This window comes from Anabrus simplex, chromosome 1 (genome assembly GCF_040414725.1).
Source record: "Anabrus simplex isolate iqAnaSimp1 chromosome 1, ASM4041472v1, whole genome shotgun sequence".
Lineage (NCBI taxonomy): Eukaryota > Metazoa > Arthropoda > Insecta > Orthoptera > Tettigoniidae > Anabrus > Anabrus simplex.
This window is the reverse complement of record NC_090265.1, coordinates 317,827,386-317,853,602: the sequence shown is the minus strand read 5'-3', so window position 1 is coordinate 317,853,602 and position 26,217 is coordinate 317,827,386. Positions and strand designations below refer to the sequence as shown.

The window sequence follows — 26,217 nt, the reverse complement described above, 5'->3', positions numbered from 1 at the left end:
CTTTCTATTTATTTGAGAATCTTACAGTTCTAAGTCGAACTCAATACTTCCCAAGTTCTAACTTGAGTGAAAAGAATTATGTCGTATTAAGTGTCGTTCTAATCGTGACTTCAAGATTTTGAAATTGTGATTATTTGAACTTTTATTCTCCAGATACTTTTAGGGGCATCATAAGTCCCGTATTAAGAGTGTTTATATGTGCACTGATATAATGATATGTATATTTACGATTGCCTGTTCTCGTACTTGGCTGAAGATGACATTCACCAGCATCGAAACTAGTTCCAAGTAAATGTTATAACTTACCGGTAGTTTAACATTAGTATTGAAAAGGTGAATTTTTAATTTTACTTATCTAGTATTATTGTTCACAAACACCACTTCATTTCATTCCATATCATGGAAATATTCTCTGTATTGTATGACATACCAGTATATAAGATTAGATAACCTGAATCGCAGGAAGTTATCATAATTTCAGCAATTTGCACTTCAGGGATTTTGTTCTGAAATTCTTGAAGGCGCCATCCCGATCAGAAATTTCCTTGGCATGATTGTCCAGAATAGGTTTCAGAAATGTTATTAATATTATTTTACCTAGCCTCTCCTGAGGATATTAACAAGAAATAATATTAAGAGGCTTACCCACCAAGGGCTCATCTAGCAACAATATAAATTCATTAGGAAATGGAGTGCAGACTGTTTGATCGACATCCTTTTTATATTGAATGTTGCCTGGGGGAATTCGAACAGTGGAATATCTGCCTTCCCACGTTCGAAGAGTCCAAAGGGTTTATCATGCCTGTTTTTAAAGCAGTTTCAATTGCATACATTGTCGATCTCACGTCCATCATTGAAACCACACCTCCTTCGCTAAATGCTAAAAAGTTCAATATCATCGCTGTTGAAGTTCCTAATTAACATGTAGTGAAAATCAACTGAAAATAAACTTTATACACTTCACAGTCAATTCTGTCGTAATAACTACAGCTTCGTATGTATCCTGGCTGATTCCATTTACTTTTTTCTCTGCTTTCAGAATAACTTGTATGTATGATAGAAAAGTTTCTGTTAACCATTCCAGTCTTTCGTTGTCTGATTCAGTGAACACACTTTTGTCCGTCATTTTTAGACATATAAGACGCTTACTGTTGTATGCATCGTGTATGTCGTGCCATTTTCGTAGCACTTCAAAGAACTCTATAGTTTTCTAAAGAACTTCCAGGTATGAAACTTTCTCTGGGTCAACAATGGGTAACGTCTTCAAAGCAGCCAGAACTCTTCAAAAATTAATGTTTCACTCTCTGTACGTTCATTTTTTGAAGGAAGATGACCTTACCGGTTAAATCTTGAACGAATTTCACAGTACTCCCTTTCTGCATGCCATACAATTGTTTTATATGGCCTTCCCTTGAAACAGAAACGAGACTTGTAATACTTTCTCATTTGTGGCTGACGTAGAACAGTTATTTGCTTAAGATATGGCATGTTCATCTTTATCTGAATAGGAAATTTGTACTAAATTTTGATGGCAATACGTAATTTCTGTGAGCTGGATCCTTTCTACGTTTGACAGTTCTCTGCTTGTGAACGGGATACACACCAAGATCATCAGCCAGAAGCGCCTATTATTCGTCCAGATTGGGATCTGCCCAGAGATTCTGCACCATGGGACATTGCTGACTTTGGAGACGCCGGGTCATCCCCGCAGAATGATGACAGTGTCGACGGTTCCACTCCTCACACTACATACACTGACAACGACTGGGAGAACGTTCAAGACCCTGGGAGCTTTCATCGCCCCCTTCGTCAACGGTTTCTCCCATCTGGCCCTGAACACCCTACGCTTCAGCCTCTACCTGAGTTTCTTACTTCCACGAAGAAACCTACTCATTACCATTCGATAGCTGTACCCAAGATTGCTCCTGTCCCGTATCTTGATACTCCCATGGGTCGATTCGCATATACCATCGCAACAGAGGGAGTCAGTATACCAAAGCCAACCTCTGCTCCACCAGTGTTCATCTCAACAACTCCATCTACACTTATGGACAATGTTATTCAAGATCTACGGCAGAATGACATCCTTCAAGAACAAGATATTTCACACGCCCATCCTCTGTTCTTGGTGGCCAAGCCGGATGGAACCGCCCGACTAATCCATGATCTTAGTCGATGGACAAAGTACTATACCATCCCTCGATTCTCCCTGGATGGACCAGCTACAGCTATACGCAAGAATCCTCTGTTTTCACAAATGGTTAAACTAGATCTCAAATCCAGTTTCTTCCAGCTTCCCCTTCTATAATGCAGCGATGGGCCCTCGCCGCCACGGAAGTTCCTCAAGACCAATTTGGGGTACGTAGTGTGCGTTATCTCGACGACTGGCTGTTATACGGAACGGATATCCCAGTGGAGGACATTCTCCTTTACCTTGATTTAGTGTCCGGGGTTACAATCAATAGATCTAAGTCCATTCTCCAGCCAACACACCGTATAGTGTTCCCAGGAGCAGTGATTGACACATATTCTCAAACCGTCCGATTGACTACTGATGTGCAAACCTGCATGTCAGTATATATCAGTGATTCCTCGTGTACAAAGTGATGATCTTTCCCGGATTGCAGGTTATGTGTCTTGGGCGGCATATGTTCTAGGCCTCCCTATGTTTCCCATTAGACACGTTTTAACCAGGGAACCTTACTGGCCACAACGAGTTTATAATGAGCTTACGCTCGCTTCTGTTCGCAACATGGGACAAATCTATCATGCTATTAGTATATATACCGATGCTACTCCGCACAGTATTGCGTATGTCAGCCCTGAGTTGAACACTGCCTGGGCACAGGCATTCCTATGATACACACGGATAAATTGCGCCGAGACCGCCGCTGCCATCTACGCCGTAGCGGCGATTCTCTGAGAAATTGAAGAACGCAACCTTATGTGCGACGAGTTGAAAGTGTATACAGACTCCAATGTTACTTTATATACTTTATATATGGGCCGAGGCCCTATGTTATACATGTACACTTCTCTGTTACCTATGTATACTTTCACTGTAAATAAAGCAGCACGGAGAGGCATTCACCTCTCGTGGCTGCGGGTCGACTCCCGACAGAATCCTGCCGACGCTCCTTCCCGAGAGTGCTTAACACATTACACGCGCTGGCCTGAACTTATTAACTCTAATATTAGAAAATAATTAGTTTACATTCAATGGGAAGTACTACCAGCAAAACACAGGTTTACCAATGGGGGGTCCATTATCAGGTTTCTTAGCCAATACTTATTTAAATAATCTTGAGAAAACCATCTTGATCACATATCAGAAAGAAATAAAATTATGGGTCCGTTTTGTTGACGACACGGTAGTATTTTTAAATGGAGACCTCATTACTCCCAAAACATTTCTGGGTTGTTTGAATTTGTTTGACAGCAACATTAAATTCACTATGGAGAAAGAAATCGATAAAAAGTTAAATTTCTTGGACCTCACATTAACAAAAACCAACAATAGGATACATTTTGATATTTTTAGGAAACCCACACAGGCCATCACCACCATCAATAAAACGTCCAACCACCCAGGAACTCACAAACAAGCAGCTTATAACAGCTATATTAATAGATTATTAAAACTTCCCGAGTAATGAAAACAAACTGAAAGAAATTAGAATAATAAAACAAATTGCTAAAGCAAATGGCTACAACACAGAAATGATAAGACAATATTATACGTAAGAAAGAAAACGGAGAGAAAAAAAAAGAAAAACCATGAGAAAAGAAAGAAAATCTTTGAACATAATTAAATTGTAACATTTACGTATTTTGGAAGTCAAGTTTCTAAAATTGCGAATATATTTAAGAAATTTCAACTTAAAACAGCTTTCAGAAGTAGAAATAAAATATCAGAACATACAATGCACATAGTGTCAATAAAAAGATACATATACCAATTTGGGAGTATACAGGCTCACTTGTGACGCTGTAAAATGTTTTATATAGGAAGAACAGGGCGAACCTTAAATCAAGAACATTTCAAGGCAGTAACGTAAAACAGATATTCAGCTTTTGCAGAACATATTTACAACAATAACCACAGCTTTTTCGAGATAGAAAAGGACATGAAATTAATGTTTAAGGGTAATTATGGATTTGAATTAAATACACGTGAAAAAATTGAGATATTTTTGGCGCAGACAAAGGAACGAGAATTTTTTGCAAGCAACATTTTGTTTACAATCTTGAGTTAACGTAACATCAGTTGCTTCCAAACGCAACCTTGAGGTGACGTAACATCATGTGCTTACTGCGCGGTTCCGTACTTAAAGCTGAACATTTGTCAGTACTCGACCAACAGCCTGAGCACGAAGAAAAGCCAACGCTTCCTATGGTATGTCCATACCTTTCACAACAACATTGTAAGTTTGTATTATTTTCATACTTTTACACTCTTTTTTTTTTCTTTTTCTTATTTACAGTTGGTGTCAACAGGGCTACATTTTAAACTCATTTAACAATTTTTGACGACACTCTCATGTGGAATTAAATTTAAAATTTTAACACTGATGATGGACCTTAGTGTCCGAAAAACAGTTATATTTTTAAAAAACTGTTCTTGTAACTTCACCCTTATTACTTTGGTTCCACAGCTTTGACCATTCACTAATTGTGAATTTATACAAGGGTTGGGGCAAAAGTCATGGCAACTTTTTTTCTCTTGAAGATACCAGTCCGGTTGGAAAATGTGACATATACAGACGAAAGGACAAGGTGTGAACTACATGTGTGGACAATGAATAGCACCGAAATATCACAACACACTAATTTATTACAGTAGTATACAGGGCAATATGGCCTTCTCAGTGCAAAAGAATGACAACACAGTACACATAAAGTTGGCATGACAAACCTGGGCCTAAAGACCCTCATATTAGTCCCCTGCTACTGACACAACACGCTGCTAACGATGTGGGAGGCGCTGAATACCATCTGCCTCAACATTTGCCGCACCATGTGTGAATCGGGTCACCTGTTGGCACACAGCATTAGCAATGTCCTCTCGTGTTGCAAACCGCCTACCTTGTAGTGGTTCCTTAATCTTTCGAATGAGATCAAAGTTATAGGGCGAAATGTCGGGAGAGTACGGTGGGTGCTCCAATTCTTCCCATCCCAAACGTCACAGCAGCTGCCCTACACACTCTGCTTTATGTGGTTTTGCATTGTCGTGCAGGATTATTGCACTGTCCACAAGATTCGGACGTTTCTCCCGAATGCCACGTCGTACCTGTCGCACCAGGAAGTCCCTGCAGTACTGTGTGGTCACTGTTCTGCCATGTGGAACAAAGTGGCAAACAATGACACCCCTTGATTAATAAATTTCATGATGTTCCGTATTGATATCTATAGTATGTCATAGAAAGAAAGAGATCCACCTTATCAATACTAAATTTAATAATGTTTTTTAAAACAGGACCGGTTTCGACTTATCACAAGTCATCCTCAGCTGTCATTTACATACACATTAGAATACATGTTTTAACAGTTGTATCTTACAAATAAACATGTCATGTTTGATAGACATTAGGTAGTATGTCTAGAAGTGAAATTCTGCTTCTTACATCTAAGTTTAAAGGATCAAGAATATTAAAAAGATATCTATCTTTAACACATTAAAAAAAAATTATAACACATGATAAAATTTGTTATTTACACCTGACCTTGAATATAGCATTAACGTTCAAGTTTTACTAGTAATAGTTCTTTAAAAGGACTTTCATATTGCGTTGTTTTTAGTCGACTAAATATGCTTAAATGTAGCCGCATGTGCTTATACAGTATACTTCTTATTAGGCTTAGACTTTGTCAAAATGAGTAATGTGAATTCGAAGTTGAAATTACAATAACAAAGTGAAATGCGTTTGAAATAATAGTAAGCTAGGTAAATGTAACCTCTGTTGAATAACTCCTGCAATTATATGCTATTTAAAATACATTTCATGCAAAGAAGACATTAGCACACTTCAATATATAAAAGTTGAAAGGTATAAGACAATCATATACATTTTGTGAAATTCATATGAAGTATTGTTCTTTCCTCATGCGTATGTGTCAATTTCAAATGGGGTAGTATACTTTATATAAACTTTGTCAAATTAAGTAATGTGAATCTGAATTTGAGATTGCGTTGAGAAATGAAATGCCAGGTAATTAAAACCTATATTGAATGACCTCTTCAAATATATACTGTGTAAAATACATTAACGTCAAACAAACTCTGTCCATTTTTAATGCCCCACTCCGTATGGCTGGAATGTTAAACGGTAAACACCACCTCTGTTGTGAGAACAATAACTGCAGAAATAAACACAACACCAAATTCACAATAAATAAATAAATTAATTAATTAATTAATTAAATAAAATAAATAAATAAATAAATAAATGAATAAATAAATAAATAAATAAAATACATACATACATACTTTGTTGCTACGGAAATGTGGGTTGCAGATGAGCAACAATTTCATTGTCATTTGTTTTGCCGCATAATAGCCTTCAAAATATTCTAAGTGAACAGCAACGCCACACTTTTTACACTGCCAAGAACTTTCACTTCTTTTTTGCCCTATTGCAGGAAACTACGCGCCTTTTGGTGATATTGCTTTTCTGTAAGGAGAATATGCATAGAGAAACGAATCCATGTTTTTCCCCAGCAGTCTGATGGGTGTACCGCTGGCTAATGATCTACCTCTTACCGAGTACCTGGGCAACTGTATCATCTGTAATAGCCGTTTAGAGATGGTGACTCTTTCAGATCACCCTGCGTTGCACAATGAAGGAATTAAAAATAAACAAGTCTAGGAGGAAGAAAAATATGTGCCTGTGCCCCTTCACTATGCATCACATGAATGTTGTAGTTGCATGCAAACACAAGTTGGCAGGACAAGTTGGTTCAAAATCACTAGTGGGCTGAGACAGGAAAGTGTTCTATCGCCAATCATGAGAACAGCAAAAGCAGTGTATGGAGGAAGAGAAATGAACATGTTATTTGCAGATGATATTGTGATTTGGGAAAAAGAGGACATGAATGTTCAAGAACATGTGGTGAATGGGAAGATCGAAGAATGTGGATTGAAAATAAGTGTAGAATAGAGTAAAACTCTTGTTATGACTAGAGGGGAGAAAGAAGGGAAAGGTCAGATTAGACATGCAGACAAGCCCCTGGAAGTAGTGGAGACATTCAAATTAATTCGAATTAATGGAGAATGCTCGACTGGATGCTGAAATTAGTAAGAGGATTCAAGCTAGAAGCTGTTTCTATCATAGTGTAAGAAACATGTTATGGGGACAAAGATGTGCCAATGGTAGCAAAGGAAACTATGTACAAGATGTATTATGTACCCATAACAACTTACAGGGTGACCCCATCGTACTAATAGCCTATATCTGCTTCATTCATTCCATCCCTGACCCGGTCAATGACTGGAAAACAGGTTGTAGGAAGGAAGGAAAGAACAACTTACTGAACAGAAACTTGAACAATGACAAAGAAGAATGAGAGTCGAATACAGACAGCCGAAATGTTCTTGAGGAGAGTGATACACAAGAGTAGAAGAGACAAAATAAGGAGTAAGAAAATCTGGGAAGAAATTGGAGTGGAAAAAATGAATTATGAATAGAGATGGTATGGGCACATAAATAAGTGATGAAAGAATGCCAAAATAGGTGATGGAAATGGAAATGCAAATGCAACGGAGAGGCCGTGGACAACGAAGATTGAGATGGAAAGACACAATCCAATGCAGTTTAGGGTTGGGCAGACCAGAACATTCACTTGTTCCGCAACATTAGGAGCTTGAGGCGGAGTGTTTCGGTACAGAGTGCCGGGACACGGGACTGTAACTGCGTCCTAGACAGAACTTCAAGAGGCAACATGACCTGCTCTGCTTCAGCTGGAATGTGCCTGAACTGAACGTGCTGTGTCAAGGCCGCACTAGATAGATTAGTTGGCCTTGGCTGTGTCTGACTGTCAATACCGGCTTTGTGCCGCCCTGTGCTGGAGTGTCAACATTTTTTCATCCAGTTATATCCTTAATTTCAAAGCGATGACCTATATTTTTCTTGGGCTTAAAAGTTTCCTTAAAGTCTAAATTCATTTTTAACGTCAATCCCCGAGAAAATGTTGAGGGAAATTTTCGAGATATTAAAGAAAGTAAATGGAAGTTGAGAGGGAAGGAATTCGAAGTGCAGAGAGCATAACAGCACAAAAGTACAACAATGTATACATCCAGTTATATTTTTAATTCCAAAACGATGATCTATATTTTTCTTGGGCTTAAAAGTTTCCTTAAAGTCCAAATTAATTTTTAACGTCAATCCTCGAGAAAGTGTTGAGGGAAATTTTCGAGATATTAAAGAAAGTAAATGGAAATTGAGAGGGAAGGAATTCGAAGTGCAGAGAGCATAACAGCACGAAAGTACAACAATGTTTTCATCCAGTTATATTTCTAATTCCAAAGTGATGACCTATATTTTCCTTGGGCTTAAAAGTTTCCTTAAAGTCCAAATTAATTTGTAACGTCAATCCCCGAGAAAGTGTTGAGGGAAATTGTCGAAATATTAAGGAAGGTAAATGGAAGTTGAGAGGGAAGGAATTCGAAGTGCAAAGAGCATAACAGCACGAAATTAAACCGTACGAAAGACGGTAAACTTTGCATAATGTCGCATCGGAGTCCTGTTCAGGACTTATACTAGAAGAAAACCGGACAGAGTGGAATGCAATTTATGTTCTATTTTGTCTGCACAGGGACCTTCAACCGGCACAATGACAAGACATTTCAAACTTAAACATCCCACAGTTTTTATTTTTGTGTTTCGCTTGTATATTGTGTACGTGAATAGAGCACTGACGAATGTTTCTTCAACTGTGCGAGTATACTTTTAATTGGTGTAAATAACACTGTGACATTTGTAAACACCTGTACTGCCAGTGTAACGGTGACAGGTGTATTTCAGAATGAATGAAAACATTCTTATCCTAAAAAGAAAATTTAGACATGATTTTTTGGGCGAGTATTTCATTCAGAGTTCCGACTGCTTTCTCACGTGCCGTGAAGTTTTATCCTGGCACTAATTACTCACAATACAGGCCAATACATTCAACTGGTGAAAATATTCTTGAATTAGTTACTTTTAAACACATGCACTGCCATTGTAACCGTGTTATGTGTATTTTATATTGACCAGAAAAATCTTAACCTAAAAGTAGCCTTTAAACGTGATTGAAAACCTACAACCTGTTTTCCAGTCTTTCACCGGGTCAGGGATGTAATGAATGAACCATATAGGCTATTATTACAATGGGGTCGCCACTCCCAAGGTGATATTAATGAGTGATAAATGCTATGAAATGATAATGGAGAGTGTTGCTGGAATGAAAGATGACAGGAAAAACCGGAGTACCCAGAGAAAAACCTGTCCCGCCTCCGCTTTGTCCAGCACAAATCTCACATGGAGTGACCGGGATTTGAACCACGGTATCCAGCGGTGAGAGGCCAACGCGCTGCCGTCTGAGCCACGGAGGCTCTTAAACGTGATTATTGGGCGCAAATTTCAGTGTTCCGACTGTTCGTTCACGTTCCCTGCAGCTTTACGCTGGGCAATGGCCATAACTACACACAGGCACACACCACACAGCACGTTCCATACAGGCACATTCCCACTGGCGCGGAGCATGTAATGTTGCCTCACGAAGTTCTCTCTACACTGCGCAGTTACAGTCCCGCGTCCCGTGCGCCCACTGCACAGTTCAGCTAGTAGGCGAAGGGCAGTGCATAGTGGCGCTTCTGACGGGACAGCGAGTCAGTGTCTCCGGCTCGCTTGAGAATGTTTCGGAACAATTGACACTCGGTGTTCTGGAACAGCGGAACATAACTGTGCACCGGCACAGTGTGCCGAAACGGAGACATAGTGCCCAACCCTACAGTATTAGAGAAAGAAACTTGGACTGTGACACAGTGTTGGAGGAGGAGTGGTGTAAAGACCGAAGAAAGTGGAGAAGAACCATATCTGCCCGTACCAGGCTACAGGTGGATAATGCGAAATGATGATGATGATGATGGTGATGATTAAGCTATTACACATGAATAGGGAAAATTGGGGCAAGATGATGAATCAACCATAACATTTGTAGTACTTTGTTCACTAAGTTGGCTACTATATAACCTTGGGCCCGATTGGGGTAATCACATAAATATGATTGTAAATAAAGGGTACAGATCTCTGCACATGGTTATGAGGGTGTTTAGGGGTTGTAGTAAGGATGTAAAGGAGAGGGCATATAAGTCTCTTGTAAGACCCCAACTAGAATATGGTTCCAGTGTATGGGACCCTCACCAAGATTACCTGATTCAAGAACTGGAAAAAATCCACATAAAAGCAGCTCGATTTGTTCTGGGTGATTTCCGACAAAAGAGTAGCGTTACAAAAATGTTGCAAAGTTTGGGTTGGGAAGAATTGAGAGAAAGAAGAAGAGCTGCTCGACTAAGTGGTATGTTAGGCATAGATATCAAGGATAATTTAATAAAAAACCACCTATTCAATACTTTCCAAGGATAATTTAATAAAAAACCACCTATTCAATACTTTCCATGGAAAGTTTGGGTTGGGAAGAATTGAGAGAAAGAAGAAGAGCTGCTCGACTAAGTGGTATGTTAGGCATAGATATCAAGGATAATTTAATAAAAAACCACCTATTCAATACTTTCCAAGGATAATTTAATAAAAAACCACCTATTCAATACTTTCCATGGAAAGTTTGGGTTGGGAAGAATTGAGAGAAAGAAGAAGAGCTGCTCGACTAAGTGGTATGTTAGGCATAGATATCAAGGATAATTTAATAAAAAACCACCTTTCCATGGAAAGTATTGAATAGGTGGTTTTTTATTAAATTATCCTTGATATCTATGCCTAACGTCATCTTCAATACGGAACAATAATGAGAGTTGTTACTTGTAATAAGTGGTATGTTCCGAGCTGTCAGCGGAGAGATGGCGTGGAATGACATTAGTAGACGAATAAGTTTGAATGGCATTTATAAAAGTAGGAAAGATCAAAATATGAAGATAAAGTTGGAATTCAAGAGGACAAACTGGGGCAAATATTCGTTTATAGGAAGGGGAGTTAGGGATTTGAATAACTTACCAAGGGAAACGTTCAATAAATTTCCAATTTCTTTGAAATCGTTTAGGAAAAGGTTAGGAAAGCAACAGATAGGGAATCTGCCACCTGGACGACTGCCCTAAATGCAGATCAGTATTGATTGATTGATTGATTGATTGATCTCACATGTATAACATACCCATTGAAGGAAGTCTGAGACAAGTAGTCGTTAGCGATAGTCTGTCTGGATGCAGGAAGCTTCTATTACTAGTGTGCTCACAATACGAATTAATAATGATATTGGGTTTTTTACATCCCACTAGCTACTTTCTTGATGATTTTCGGAGAACATAAGGTGCAGGAATTTTGTCACACAGGAGTTCTTTTATGTCCCAGTAAATCTACCAACACAAGGCTGACGTATTTGAGCATCTTCAAATACCACCGGACTGAGCCAGGATTGAACCTGGCAAGTTGGGGTCAGAAGTACAGCACCTCAACCATCTGAGCCACTCAGCCCGGCACAATACAAATTAACCATTTTATTTTCTTTAAATATCAATGTATTTCCAACTTACTTCAGTATTAACAGAATCTCGATTGTAAAACGTGTTGATTATAAGGGCAAACTGCTTCCTAAGCAGCTCGGAGCAAGATGACTGGGGCAAGTTGACGAATTTGTCATCTTACCCCGGCCAGGTATAGGTAACACTTCGTCACCCATACTCTTACGCTAATTACAGAAATGGCCAGTATCCAGTATTTGGGAGATAGTAGGTTCGAACCCCACTGTTGGCAGCCCTGAAGATGGTTTTCCATGGTTTCCCATTTTCACACCAGGCATAAGGCCTATCTGTGTCGGTGCAACGTAAAGCAACTAGCAAAAAATACAGAAATGCCTAGAAATTATCAGTGGAAGATGGATAGACGGTACTGGGATGAAGTAAGCATGAAAGCCAGAATGCGCATGGTCAAAGAATCTCAGGTGTCTTGTAATGCAACTATGAGCAACGCCATTGAAGTATTTGACGCATGTAGAATTGAGCACATTGTCAAAGAATCTCAGGTGTCTTGTAATGCAACTATGAGCAACACCATTGAAGTATTTGAAGCATGTGGAATTGAGCCATTCAACCTACAAGTATTTATTGAGGAACATTATTCTCCAGCAGCAACAACAGAAAGAGATTATGAAGAACAGCACCAACCTTCTACCTCAGGAGCACAAGATTAGCATAATGGATATGCAGATATGCCTTCAGTCTCTAATACTTCAATTTCAGGAGAAGATACAGCTATAAGTATTCACTGTGATAAAACACTACAACCTGAAGCATCAAAATCACCACAACCCAGAACGTCAATGATGTATGATATTCAAGTACTACCTCGCGCTACCATTTCAATCAGTGTGAGGAAAATGATTTACAGCCTAGATTGTAGTGGCTCATCCTCCAACTTCACATACCGATTTTCATTAAATTCTCTTCAGCCGTTTTCTTGTGATGCACGTACATACATACATCCATACAGTCAGAAATTATGAAAAAGTATAAAGTGCATTTCCTTGTTACTGTGGACATGACCGATACAGAAATACCATTCTTTTCAAATTCTGAGCAATGTACAGACAAAAACTAGAGAGTTATATCAATTATAGCTAAATTTGGTGACAAAAACATTTCATGTGTGTGAGTTATATATGAAAAAATGTATGTGCTTTCTTCTCTCTTTCTTTACAGAATTTGATGAAAGAAATTCTAAGGAATTACATGGGAATAATGGAATGTGAAAGGACACATAAAGTTACAAATAAATCCAAGATTTCTTCTAGGAATACAATTTATAAGTGGTGAGTGTTAAAAAAAAGGTCAGTATTCTAAGAGGAGATAGTATACTGTATTTATTTTATAACTTCCCTAATTACAGGGTTGCCACTTAACAACAATGTTCCTGAGAAAATGACTGGTTGTAGAGCTATGACTGCTGGAATTTTAACATTGAAGACATTAGTTTATACAAAGCAAAGGTCAGCAAAAGGACCTTTTCTCCAAAAAAAGATAGCTGTTCAAATGTTTTCTAATCTGCTACAGTCTAAACCCATGGGTTGTGAGGTTTGCATCAATTATATTGGCATTTAGGACTTTTAAAAATAACTTTGTTATTAAAATACTCATGTTAGCAGTACACCCCTCAAGACAGCGAATTCCAGCAGTAGAGACAGAAAATTATTAAAATGAATAAGTTTATCTTGGTAAGAGTAATTTGTTAAAATTCTGAGTGAAATCCACTGTACATCAGAGAAAGCTAGAACATGCTAAAATAGTGCAGCCTTGTTGGTGCTTCAAGATCAATGTGTTCATATCTGTTTGCTTATCCACTGAATTTTATTTTTTCGATACCACTTATTTGATTTAGTTCAGTAAGATTTTATTTTCTATAAAACAGTGTTTCAACTACCAACAACTCATTTTCAAAAATGTTTCATCTCTGCAGTGGACATGAACAAAACAAAATAAACACATGCCTGTACATAATTTAAGACATATTTCAAATTTTGAACCATTTCTGCAGTCACACTTGATGTTAGTATCATTTGACAAAACTTCACTTTCGAATAATTTAAGTAAAAACTGTTTGTTAATCATCATCATTTTGGAGAAAAGCTCCAGTGTTTTGGCACCCCCCCCCCCTCTCTCTCTGTCCCTATCTCTTTTTTTAAAATATCAACAGCCAGGAGCGTACATTTTTGCAGTACTCCTGCTTGCCTCCCCTCACTTGGCAAACAGCAGCCATCTTCACTCCTGCTTGGAGGGGAGGCAGTAATATATTTCGCCATAACTACCCCAACCACTCTTCAAACCAGGCAGTACAATCAAGTCCTGGTAGTTTGCTCTCAACTGCTCTGGTAAAATGAGGCAAGTTTTATTCTGTAAGTAGAAAACAAATGCATTCAACCAAAAATTTATGGTTGTGAGTGTGGATAGAAGACAAAATGGATGAAATTAAGGAAGTAAAGGAAAAAAAATTCAAGGAGGAGAATTTTATTGTAATCAAGAAAGGCGCCGATACTCGCAACCCAGTTAGTCGAGAATGGGATAAGTTTTCCCACATTTTCTAATGCTATTTGTTCGGGGCGTCGACCTATAGAGATCTTTTGCCCCTACTCGCACCATATGATATGAGACTGCGTGTAATTGGAATTGCATAAGTGTAGTGCGTTGAATGTGAGGAAAGGAACGTAAAGGACGACACAAACACTCAGTCCCCAGGCCAGCAATATTTATAATTCACAATTAAAAACCCCTGACCCGGGAATCTAACCCACGGCCGCCGGGTGACAATAGATAAACTTAAAAATATCTCTTGGATAGCGCCAGTGCTATACATGTAAAATGATAATGAATAGTGCGGGGCACTTCTGGTTTATTGTGCCACGTGTGTGATCACAATGTATTTTAATACAATATGTTTCTTTAAATAAATTATCACACTAGCTTTACTAGAACTCAGTGCTTCACCGAACTGCCTCTTGTTTACAATACCATTGCTGGTTGCGGAAACGCGAGCCATCCATTGCCAGCTTCAAATTTAATGTTCATATGCTTAGCACTAGCCTCCGTGGCTTAGGCAGCAGCATGCCAACCTCTCACCACTGGGTTCTGTGGTTCAGATCCCAGTCTCTCCATGTGAGATTTGTGATGACAAAGTGGAGGTGGGGCAGGTTTTTCTCTGGGTATTCAGGTTTTCCCCTGTCATCTTAAATTCCAGCAACACTCCCCAATATTATTTCATTTCATCTGTCGGTGATTAATCATTGCCCTGGAGGAGTGCGACAGGCTTCGGCAGCCGGCACAATTCGTGTCCCTCACCGCTAGATGGGGGCTTCATTAATTTATTCCATTCCTGACCCAGTCAAATAACTGGAAACAGGTTGTGGATTTTCATTTTCATATGCTTAGCAAGTCCCAGCTGCTGCAGGGAGCTCCACACCATGAACTGCAACACCACTAGACCGCTGCTGCATGTACGATTTATGTATAGTATTTTCCAGATTTGTGTCACCAGACAACTTCAGTCGTTTTCTAATGGAAACCGTTCTTTCAACATCATATTGCACAACAAACATGTTTCGTTTTTTCTTGTTTCTTTCTTATATCCAAAACTGCTTGTTTTGCTAAGCAGTATTCTTTACATGCCAAAGAAGCACCAGACTAACTTTACAATAAGTTTCTGTTTCTCTGCAACACTTCAAGAAATGCATTTTCTCTAGGTTGATGCCATTGTTATGCTTGAGCTTCGGTTGACTGGCTAACACTAATGGCTGAGACACACTGGCATGCTGCTTGTGTTTAGCACGGGTGGTGGGATGAGAGAGGTAGTAGCGCTGCTTTTCAAGATTTCCACCAGCCCCTCGCATACCTATAACGTTTTTGTCTTCCAGGTTACCAGGTGTATGTATATGTCTTTTCTGGTTTCACTAAAAGATGGTGCCAGCAAACAGTACACTGCGTCAGTTTGTTCATCTGACATTAACCTATCAAAACACACAAGTTGAGTCCACCAAACACTTGCGTCTGTGTTGTATTGTTCAGTGATCATGTCGACGTTTGTGCATGATAAAGAACATTTCCAGCACACATTGCACACATTTAATCAAAATAAAAAGACTGTGGAAAGTCATTGTTTGCTGGTAGAAACATATGGTGGACACGCTCCATCGATTAGAACATGCGAGACATGGTTTTGAAAATCTGAACGTTGTGAATTCACTGTGAAAGACAGTGTTCGCTTTGGTAGACCACGGAAGTGCAAAGACGAGCAATTGCAGGCATTACTGGATGATGACCCAACTCAAGATCAATAAACTTGGTAAATGGGTCTCATACAATTTGAATGAACGGCAAATGGAAAATCGCAAAGTCACTTGTGAAATGCTGCTTCAATGCCAAGAAAGAAAATCATTTCTCTACCAAATTGTGACAGGTGATGAAAAATGGATTTAGTGTGAAAACCCAAAGCGGAGAAAATCGTGGCTGTCACCTGGCGAAGCTGGTCCTTCAACACCAAGGCCAAATCGCTCTGTGTCTGGTGGGACCAGAGCTGTATTGTGTATTATGAACTCTTTAAGCCGAGCAAAACCGTTAATGCACCACGCTATTGCCAACAAATGATTAATTTAAATCATGCATTGATCGAAAGACGACCAGAATGGGCCAGAAGACGTGGCACAGTGATTTCGTTACACGATAATGCGCTGTCTCACACAGCAAAACCAGTAAAAGACACCTTCAAGTCGCTTGGATGGGACATCCTTCTGCACCCGCCGTACTCCCCCGACCTGGTGCCATCTGACGATCACATCTTCTCATCAATGGGGCACGCGCTTGCAAAGCAGCACTTCAGCAATTTCAAGGAAGTCGAAAAATGGCTCAACAAATGGTTTGCGCAAAGAACAACCAGTTTTTCTGGCATGGTATTCATAACTTACCTAAAAGATGGGCAAAGTGTGTAGAAGTCGATGGCCAATGTTTTGAATAAAGAAAAAATGAATTTCCCTTGAAAATTACATGTTTCCTTTATCACAAAAAACAGCAAAAACTTACACATACACCTGGTAAAAAAATAATACCTTGTCCGAGTTATGGAAGTCTGACATGTAGGAATCTGAGTTATCGAGCGTTGACTGTATTGTGTATTGTCTACAGTGGACCTCTTAAGTGTACATTTTCTTATCGAGGGATTTTCCACAGTGTTGAAAGATTTTTACAAACAACAGGGGTACTTTTGACAATACGTCCTCTCCAAGAGAATACCATAATGTCTTGTAAGAATGAGAAGGCTGTTCTGGACACAGCTTGCAATAACTCATACATACATAGACAGGCATTTGAACAACAGGTGAACATGATACAGACTTCCATATAACAAATACTGCATGTGCATGAATAGCACCCCTACCATCTACAGCTAAACCAGCAGCTCCATGGGCAGGATATTGAAGCTAAAATGAATTCCTGTCAGTGGCTGTTCGTTATCTGGAAAATAATGCAGCATTCATGTCAAAAATCCTGTTCTTGGACAAATCGCAATTCCACAACAATGGTGCTATCAATCGCCACAATATACACTATTAGAGTGTTGACAATCCCTATAGGGTACGAACAGCAGCCTATCAAGTGCAATGGGGAATGAATGTATGGTAAGGAACCTTGGGACTTTATAAACAAGGAACTCCCGCTTCTGCTGGAGGATGTGCCACTTCAAGAACAAACGGTTTCCACCCAGGAGCCAGAAAATCCTGTACACCTTCAACTTTTCTTTTTTGCTATTTGTTTTACATCGCACGGACACAGATAGCTCTTATGGCAACGAAGGAATAGGAAAGGCCTAGAAGTGGGAAGGAAGCGACCGTGGCCTTAATTAAGGTACAACCCCAGCATTTGCCTGGTGTGAAAATGGGAAACCACAGAAAACCATTTTCAGGGCTGCCGACAGTGGGGTTCTAACCCACTATCTCCCGGATGCAAGCTCACAGCCACGCGTCCTTAACCTCACGGCCAACTCACCTGGTCCTTCAACTATTCATACCTGAAACCTTATCATTATTAACACCGACTATGCTACAGAGCACTAGAATATCTGAAAAGCAGAATGACCAGATGTGCATAAACTGAGGTGGTCATCACTTCGAACACTTGCTAATGTACCTAACCAGTCTTATTGAAGTTTTCCCCCACCCATTCCCACTATCTATACCGTCTTTGTTTGATCTTGATGACATATCAGTCCTTCTTAGGGCCACGTACACTTTAATCACTGAAAATGTGCAAAAAAGATATTTCACGTACATTGACCGACATTAAAAAATGTTAAAAATTAAATAACTGGAAAGGAGGTTCAACCTATTCAATACTCAAAAGAAAGAAACGTAGCAATCACATTTCTATTTAAATGGGACCGGTTTCGACCTTAGTCTAGGTCATCATCAGCCATAAAAAACATGTAAAATGTTTATGAATGTTGGAGGTCAGTTTTTCACTCTGTTAGGCACAAAGACACGACACCACATTCTGTCCTGCATAAAGTCACAACACTACCAATCAACATGCGAAGATCAAAAAGGCTTGAATTCGCAGACGAACAGATCTGTAGTAGAAAGCTCCCGGTGACCAGCGCGGCAAACTCAAGGTCACGCGCTGCGGCCAAACACCAAAGTAGAGTGGAGAACGTTTCGAAGGTCCAGAACCTGTCACGGTTGCGGGAAGCCAAGTACGTATATAAAAATATACGAACGCCAATTAGTACAACCGAATGAGCACCCGTACTCCAGCTAAGATCTTGGTAAACAGTTGATTTGAAAAAACAATTGTAGAGAGAAGAAAAAAATGTAGTAAAAAGCGCAATATCGGAAAACAAATGAAAACTTATATGCACAGTGCGCTATTTTTTAAAAAAGAAAAAATTTTTTTAGGTTATGATTGAAGTAGTCGAAGTTGGCGCAAGATAAAAATTTTTGAAAGAGGAGAATAAATTAAACGAGGAAGAGTGATAGTGAAATAAGAGAAAGAATAAAAGAAATTGAAGTTAGATGGTAATGAGGAAAGATAAGATAGGGAAATGAAGGAGGGGTAGTTTAAGGTGGGTTAGGAGGGTGGGTTATTGGAGGTAGAAAATGTGGGTGGGAACTATGTAAGACATGGAAAATAGAATTGGGGTTTTGGAATTTGGAATTTTTGAGAAGAAGAATTAGGAAGTCAAAAAGGATATTGGGTTTTTCAGAAATGTCGTTTAAATTGAAATTAGGGTTGAAGTACTGGTCAAGGTGGATAAAGCAATTTTCAGTAATGTTTAAGAGGGGGCCTTTGTTAATGATTTTAAGTATGTTTATGTCATTGTCAATACTGGTGAAACTATGTTTGGGGTCTTGTATGTGCTGTCCTATGGCAGAGAATCTGTTGTATTTAATGGCGTTGACATGTTCAGAGTACCTGATATTGAAGTTGCGGCCAGTTTGTCCGACGTAGGAGGAACTGCAGTTGTTGCATTTAAATCTGTATACACCAGATTTAGAAAAAGCATTAGACTTATTTAGAGATTTAGAGTTGTGTAAGATATCAAGACTTCTATTGTTAGTTCTAAAAGAAATTTTCATATTATGTTTTTTAAAGCTATTAGTTATTTTATAAGCATCCTGAGTAAAAGTGAAGGTGGAAAAAGCAGTTGGTTTTATTGTGTCTTTAGATAAAGTGGTTTTTGGACGGTGTTTGAATTTGTTGATGATGCGGTTAATGAAGGAGTTGTTAAAGCCATTAAATTTAGCAATGTTGCGGATGGTGTTTAATTCATTATTTAAATCTTTTTTGGACATAGGGGTGTTGAAGGCACGAAAAATTAAGCTGTTATAAGTAGCACGTTTATGAGCTTGGGGGTGCGAAGAATCTTGTCTTATTGTAGTTGCTGTTTGGGTTGGTTTTCTGAAAATTTTGTAAGATAAAGAAGAAGGATGTCTAGTAATAGTTAGGTCTAGAAAATTAAGAGTTTGGTTGTGTTCTGATTCGAGGGTGAATTTAATGTTAGAGTCTAAGTTGTTGAGATGAAGAAGTGTAGAGGCTGCGTTGGTTGATTCCTCATTTAATATTACCAATGTGTCGTCGACATATCTCGCCCAAAAGAGGATGTTGGAGAAATTATTATTATTATTATTATTAATTCTTGTGTTTTCTAAGAAGTCGAGGTAAATTTCAGCAAGAATGCCAGAAGCAGGTGAGCCCATAGCCAAGCCATCTTGTTGATAAATGGTGTTGTCAAAGGTAAAATAATTGTTGTTGAGAACTAATTTTAAAATAGACATGAAGTCTTGAATTTCAAGTTTACTTAGGTTACTGAATTTGTTTAGGTTGTTGTTTATAATGGGGAATAATTTTGGAATTGGAATACTAGGGTACATGTTGACAATGTCAAAAGAATGGAGAGAAAAATTTGGTTGGATTTCAAAATTTTTTAATTTGTTGATTAGATCAGAAGTGTTTTTGATAGATTTGTTGGATAAAAATCGATAATTTTTTAGTAAAAATGTTTGGATGAATTTAGAAGTGTTGTATAGGGGACTGGGTCTGTAATTGATATCCGTCCAATTATCAATTACAGACCCAGTCCCCTATACAACACTTCTAAATTCATCCAAACATTTTTACTAAAAAATTATCGATTTTTATCCAACAAATCTATCAAAAACACTTCTGATCTAATCAACAAATTAAAAAATTTTGAAATCCAACCAAATTTTTCTCTCCATTCTTTTGACATTGTCAACATGTACCCTAGTATTCCAATTCCAAAATTATTCCCCATTATAAACAACAACCTAAACAAATTCAGTAACCTAAGTAAACTTGAAATTCAAGACTTCATGTCTATTTTAAAATTAGTTCTCAACAACAATTATTTTACCTTTGACAACACCATTTATCAACAAGATGGCTTGGCTATGGGCTCACCTGCTTCTGGCATTCTTGCTGAAATTTACCTCGACTTCTTAGAAAACACAAGAATTAATAATAATAATAATTTCTCCAACATCCTCTTTTGGGCGAGATATGTCGACGACACATTGGTAATATTAAATGAGGAATCAACCAACGCAGCCTCTACACTTCTTCATCTCAACAACTTAGACTCTAACATTAAATTCACCCTCGAATCAGAACACAACCAAACTCTTAATTTTCTAGACCTAACTATTACTAGACATCCTTCTTCTTTATCTTACAAAATTTTCAGAAAACCAACCCAAACAGCAACTACAATAAGACAAGATTCTTCGCACCCCCAAGCTCATAAACGTGCTACTTATAACAGCTTAATTTTTCGTACCTTCAACACCCCTATGTCCAAAAAAGATTTAAATAATGAATTAAACACCATCCGCAACATTGCTAAATTTAATGGCTTTAACAACTCCTTCATTAACCGCATCATCAACAAATTCAAACACCGTCCAAAAACCACTTTATCTAAAGACACAATAAAACCAACTGCTTTTTCCACCTTCACTTTTACTCAGGATGCTTATAAAATAACTAATATCTTTAAAAAACATAATATGAAAATTTCTTTTAGAACTAACAATAGAAGTCTTGATATCTTACACAACTCTAAATCTCTAAATAAGTCTAATGCTTTTTCTAAATCTGGTGTATACAGATTTAAATGCAACAACTGCAGTTCCTCCTACGTCGGACAAACTGGCCGCAACTTCAATATCAGGTACTCTGAACATGTCAACGCCATTAAATACAACAGATTCTCTGCCATAGGACAGCACATACAAGACTCCAAACATAGTTTCACCAGTATTGACAATGACATAAACATACTTAAAATCATTAACAAAGGCCCCCTCTTAAACATTACTGAAAATTGCTTTATCCACCTTGACCAGTACTTCAACCCTAATTTCAATTTAAACGACATTTCTGAAAAACCCAATATCCTTTTTGACTTCCTAATTCTTCTTCTCAAAAATTCCAAATTCCAAAACCCCAATTCTATTTTCCATGTCTTACATAGTTCCCACCCACATTTTCTACCTCCAATAACCCACCCTCCTAACCCACCTTAAACTACCCCTCCTTCATTTCCCTATCTTATCTTTCCTCATTACCATCTAACTTCAATTTCTTTTATTCTTTCTCTTATTTCACTATCACTCTTCCTCGTTTAATTTATTCTCCTCTTTCAAAAATTTTTATCTTGCGCCAACTTCGACTACTTCAATCATAACCTAAAAAAATTTTTTCTTTTTTAAAAAATAGCGCACTGTGCATATAAGTTTTCATTTGTTTTCCGATATTGCGCTTTTTACTACATTTTTTTCTTCTCTCTACAATTGTTTTTTCAAATCAACTGTTTACCAAGATCTTAGCTGGAGTACGGGTGCTCATTCGGTTGTACTAATTGGCGTTCGTATATTTTTATATACGTACTTGGCTTCCCGCAACCGTGACAGGTTCTGGACCTTCGAAACGTTCTCCACTCTACTTTGGTGTTTGGCCGCAGCGCGTGACCTTGAGTTTGCCGCGCTGGTCACCGGGAGCTTTCTACTACAGATCTGTTCGTCTGCGAATTCAAGCCTTTTTGATCTTCGCATGTTGATTGGTAGTGTTGTGACTTTATGCAGGACAGAATGTGGTGTCGTGTCTTTGTGCCTAACAGAGTGAAAAACTGACCTCCAACATTCATAAACATTTTACATGTTTTTTATGGCTGATGATGACCTAGACTAAGGTCGAAACCGGTCCCATTTAAATAGAAATGTGATTGCTACGTTTCTTTCTTTTGAGTATTGAATAGGTTGAACCTCCTTTCCAGTTATTTAATTTTTAACATCAATAATTTCAATACGGAACAATGAAATTTTTATCTTTAAATGCATTGACCGACAGTCAAAACTAAGAAAATAAAAAATAACTGTTTTCCTTCCCCAGACTCAAACCTACTTGTAAGACTGGCGCACCACAGCGAATGGCTTGCTCTTAGCAACTACGCTACACTGCACAGCAGCCTAATGCGTGTAGATTACAACTCAAGTGATGTCTTGCCACTATCACATTGTCCACTTAGTGTTTCACTGATGTTTCATTTACACGTCACATCATTAAGATCACTTGTAGTTTCTATTATTTCATAATTTTATGGCATAACAGCTTCCTATTTTTGTGCAGGCTGTAAATACAAAGATAACTATTTTACTGTGTGTCCCAGAAGAGCAGATGATATCAGGACGTATTAAAAAGTATGGTTTGCATAAAATAATACTTTATTCCATACTATGTAGTCCATTTTCAGGACATCTTGGAAATTTTAACAACACTGATCTACAGATTTTCCAACTCCGCACTAGATATGTAAGCATCCTTGATGGTTTGCTTGAAATGCTCCTTCAACACATAAAAAGAGCAAGTTTCTGGCAATTCATTAGTTACGAAGAAAATTTACATGATCACTTATATAAGAAATGTAATTCTAAATCCTGTATATATGCTCCTTTTGTTTGCAAGACTAACAGTTTACCCATTCTTTTGGTTTTCATCAGATATGGCATGTATATTTTTATTTTCACAGCTGCATTGTGCTCTAAATAAAGCATGCATCAAAACAGAAGAACATTTTTCTCCATTTTTAATAGGACTAATAGTTTAGCAGTGTATCCACTGTTAAGGGTCCCAGGCGTACATTTTCCTCTGACTTACTTTGCATTTTCTTTTGCTGCATGACCCACTTGGGAGGCAGCATGATAGTGAGTATGGAAAATTCTAAATTCCCATGGAGGGAATTAAATATGTTTCACCAATAGAGCATGTCAAATATGTCAAACATATCAGATGCATATATGATAGTGAGTAGCCTATACGTTAAGGTACCAGCTACAAGTATGCCAAATTCGAGCTCAATCTATCAAGTAATTATTATGTGAATGAAAGACTGACAGGCCAATATCCATATTTATATATTATAAGGATAACACGTTGTTCAAGGCTTTTGATATTGTTGACACTGTCAAGATTTCTTCTACAGAGGTTGTCTATACCTCTTTGTAAAATAGGCAGGATCTATGACAATCACTCAAAATAAGAATTGAGACACAATGCTATTGTATGTTTCTCACATTTAATACTTTATCAGACTTAATAATTATCCAAAAATGATTCACTTCCCATATAGGTAAAAACCTAACAGATTTCACAAACATTATATCAAAGGTTCAATTGTTTCTGAGAAAAGTGTACCTGCAAAGAACTTTTATAAAATATCAAACCCTCATTAACAACTGATGTGTCAGGCTGAGCACAGCCTGTCGTAATAATTTGCATATATGCAATGGTAAATCATAAAACAAAGAAACAAAGGAATATAGATAAGTGAAATCAGATCTGCCTTTGAAGATCAAGGGAATTCAAGTTTCTAATGTTACTGAATCAAACACACCATATTCTCTAATACAAACACAGTGACTAAGTTGAAAAAAAAAAAAAAATCACACCATACCTTACTATCTACAAGCACTAGCTTGGCAATTTCCTCACGGAACACTTTGATGATCATGTGCAAATCGCGCAGGTACTGTTTTTCGTCATGGATGAGATCCTTCACAACTTCCTCATATGTTAGGGAAGTTCGCGGAGTCACAGGATCTGTATCTTCTATGGCACCGGATGAAACATCATCATCTTGGTAAAACATATCCATGAGCACCTGTTATAGAAAACAAAACACCATTTAAAATGGAGTATGCAGAAATTACTATAAAATTACAGCATAAATATTATCTATTTTTTTTCAAACAATAGATTAACTAATGAGAACACCAAGGATTTCAATGAATTCTCTACATACAGTAATGCACACACACATTCAACACAAATGGCATTTATTTTGACAAATTAAAAAGGTAGAAGTGGTAGTACATACAGAATTCTGGAGGTCTTAGCTCACTCCAAGAGGCTTGCAGACCAAATGATGGAAGTCTATTTACCAAGATGAATAATCTTGTGTATTCTTAAATATAACAACGTGGTTTTTTTTTTTAGGAAGGCCTTGTCCGTGACTGACTGACACACCCATTCCAACCACCCCAGATCTAATAAATCCTCCAACTATCAATGAGGTAGAATTTGCAATTAAGGAACTAAAATATAATAAGGCATGTGGTGAAGACCTAGTCTTTGCAGAAATCTGGAAAAATGCAGGGAAACCAGCAATCATAAATTTACATCAGCATCTAGTCAAAAATGTGGATCACAGAGAAAATCCCAGAACACTGGACCTCAGGTGTAATCCATCCATTATTCAAAAAAGGAGATAAAACTAATCCAGACAATTACAGAGGAATAACCCTTTTGGACTGCACTAACAAAATTTTCTCCTGCATAATTTACAATAGAATAAAAAACATTCTGGAACCACAACCTGGAGAATACCAAGGAGGATTTCGCCCATACAGTTGCCCAGACCAAATTCTCAGCCTGAAACTAGTAACGGAATATTACAAATACAGAAATAAACAACTGTTTATTTCATTCATAGATGTCAAAAAGGCTTATGATAGTATTCACAGACCTACTCTTTTAAAACTCCTCAGATCATATGGCCTTCATCCTAAATTAACAAAAATTATTAAACTATCTTTAACCAACACAATTTCAAAAGTAAAGTTCAGGGGAGAAATGTCAAATGCTTTTACAATAAATACAGGCCTCAGACAAGGTGATGGATTATCCCCATTGCTCTTCAATGTCACTCTAGATTACATCTTGAAAATTTGGCAAAAAGAAAACCCACCTAAAATCAAAACTGGAGCAAAACCCCCAATAAGGACAAATTGCATAGGGTTTGCGGATGATTTAGCTCCTTTTTTTTCTTTTTCTTTTTTTTCTTTTTTGCTTTACGTCGCACCGACGCAGATAGGTCTTATGGTGACAATGGGACAGGAAAGGGCTAGGAGTGGGAAGAAAGCGGCCGTGGCCTTAATTAAGGTACAGCCCCAGCTTTTGCCTGGTGTGAAAATGGGAAACCACGGAAAAACAGGGCTGCCAACAGTGGGTTCATACCCACTATCTCCCGAATACTGGACACTGGCCGCACTTTAGCGACTGCAGCTATCGAGCTCGGTTTTTGGCTCTTTAGCTCTCTTAGCCCTTGGCATGGAAGAAGTGTGTGCTCAGATCACCAGTCTCCAGAAAATTGCATTAAAAATAGGATTACAAATATCCTTTGAGAAAACTGAGATTATGCCAATGAAACCCCTTTATATAAACGAAGTCATCAGAATGATCAAAAAATTAACATAGTCCTACAATTTAAATACCTTGGAGAAATCATTATGCACAAATTAAGTGAGAAAGCAACATGGATAAATAGAACCAAAAAAATGAAAAACAAAACACAATTTCTAACCAGGTCAACTTACAACAAAAAATGCTTGTCAATGGACACTAAGATCCAACACTACAAAACTGTAACTTTGCCCGAAGCCACTTATGGTTGTGAA

At 38.0% G+C, this 26,217-nt stretch overlaps 1 protein-coding gene across 1 annotated transcript in view; it reads right to left on the bottom strand.

Moving 5' to 3' along the window:
- The window catches only part of Sos (Son of sevenless), a 765,665-nt gene that overhangs the window by 554,724 nt on the left and 184,724 nt on the right, over positions 1-26,217 (bottom strand). Inside the window, exon 5 of the mRNA XM_067134824.2 lies at positions 24,216-24,422. Coding sequence (XP_066990925.2) covers positions 24,216-24,422 — 207 coding nt within the window. The remainder of the gene's footprint in view (positions 1-24,215; positions 24,423-26,217) is intronic.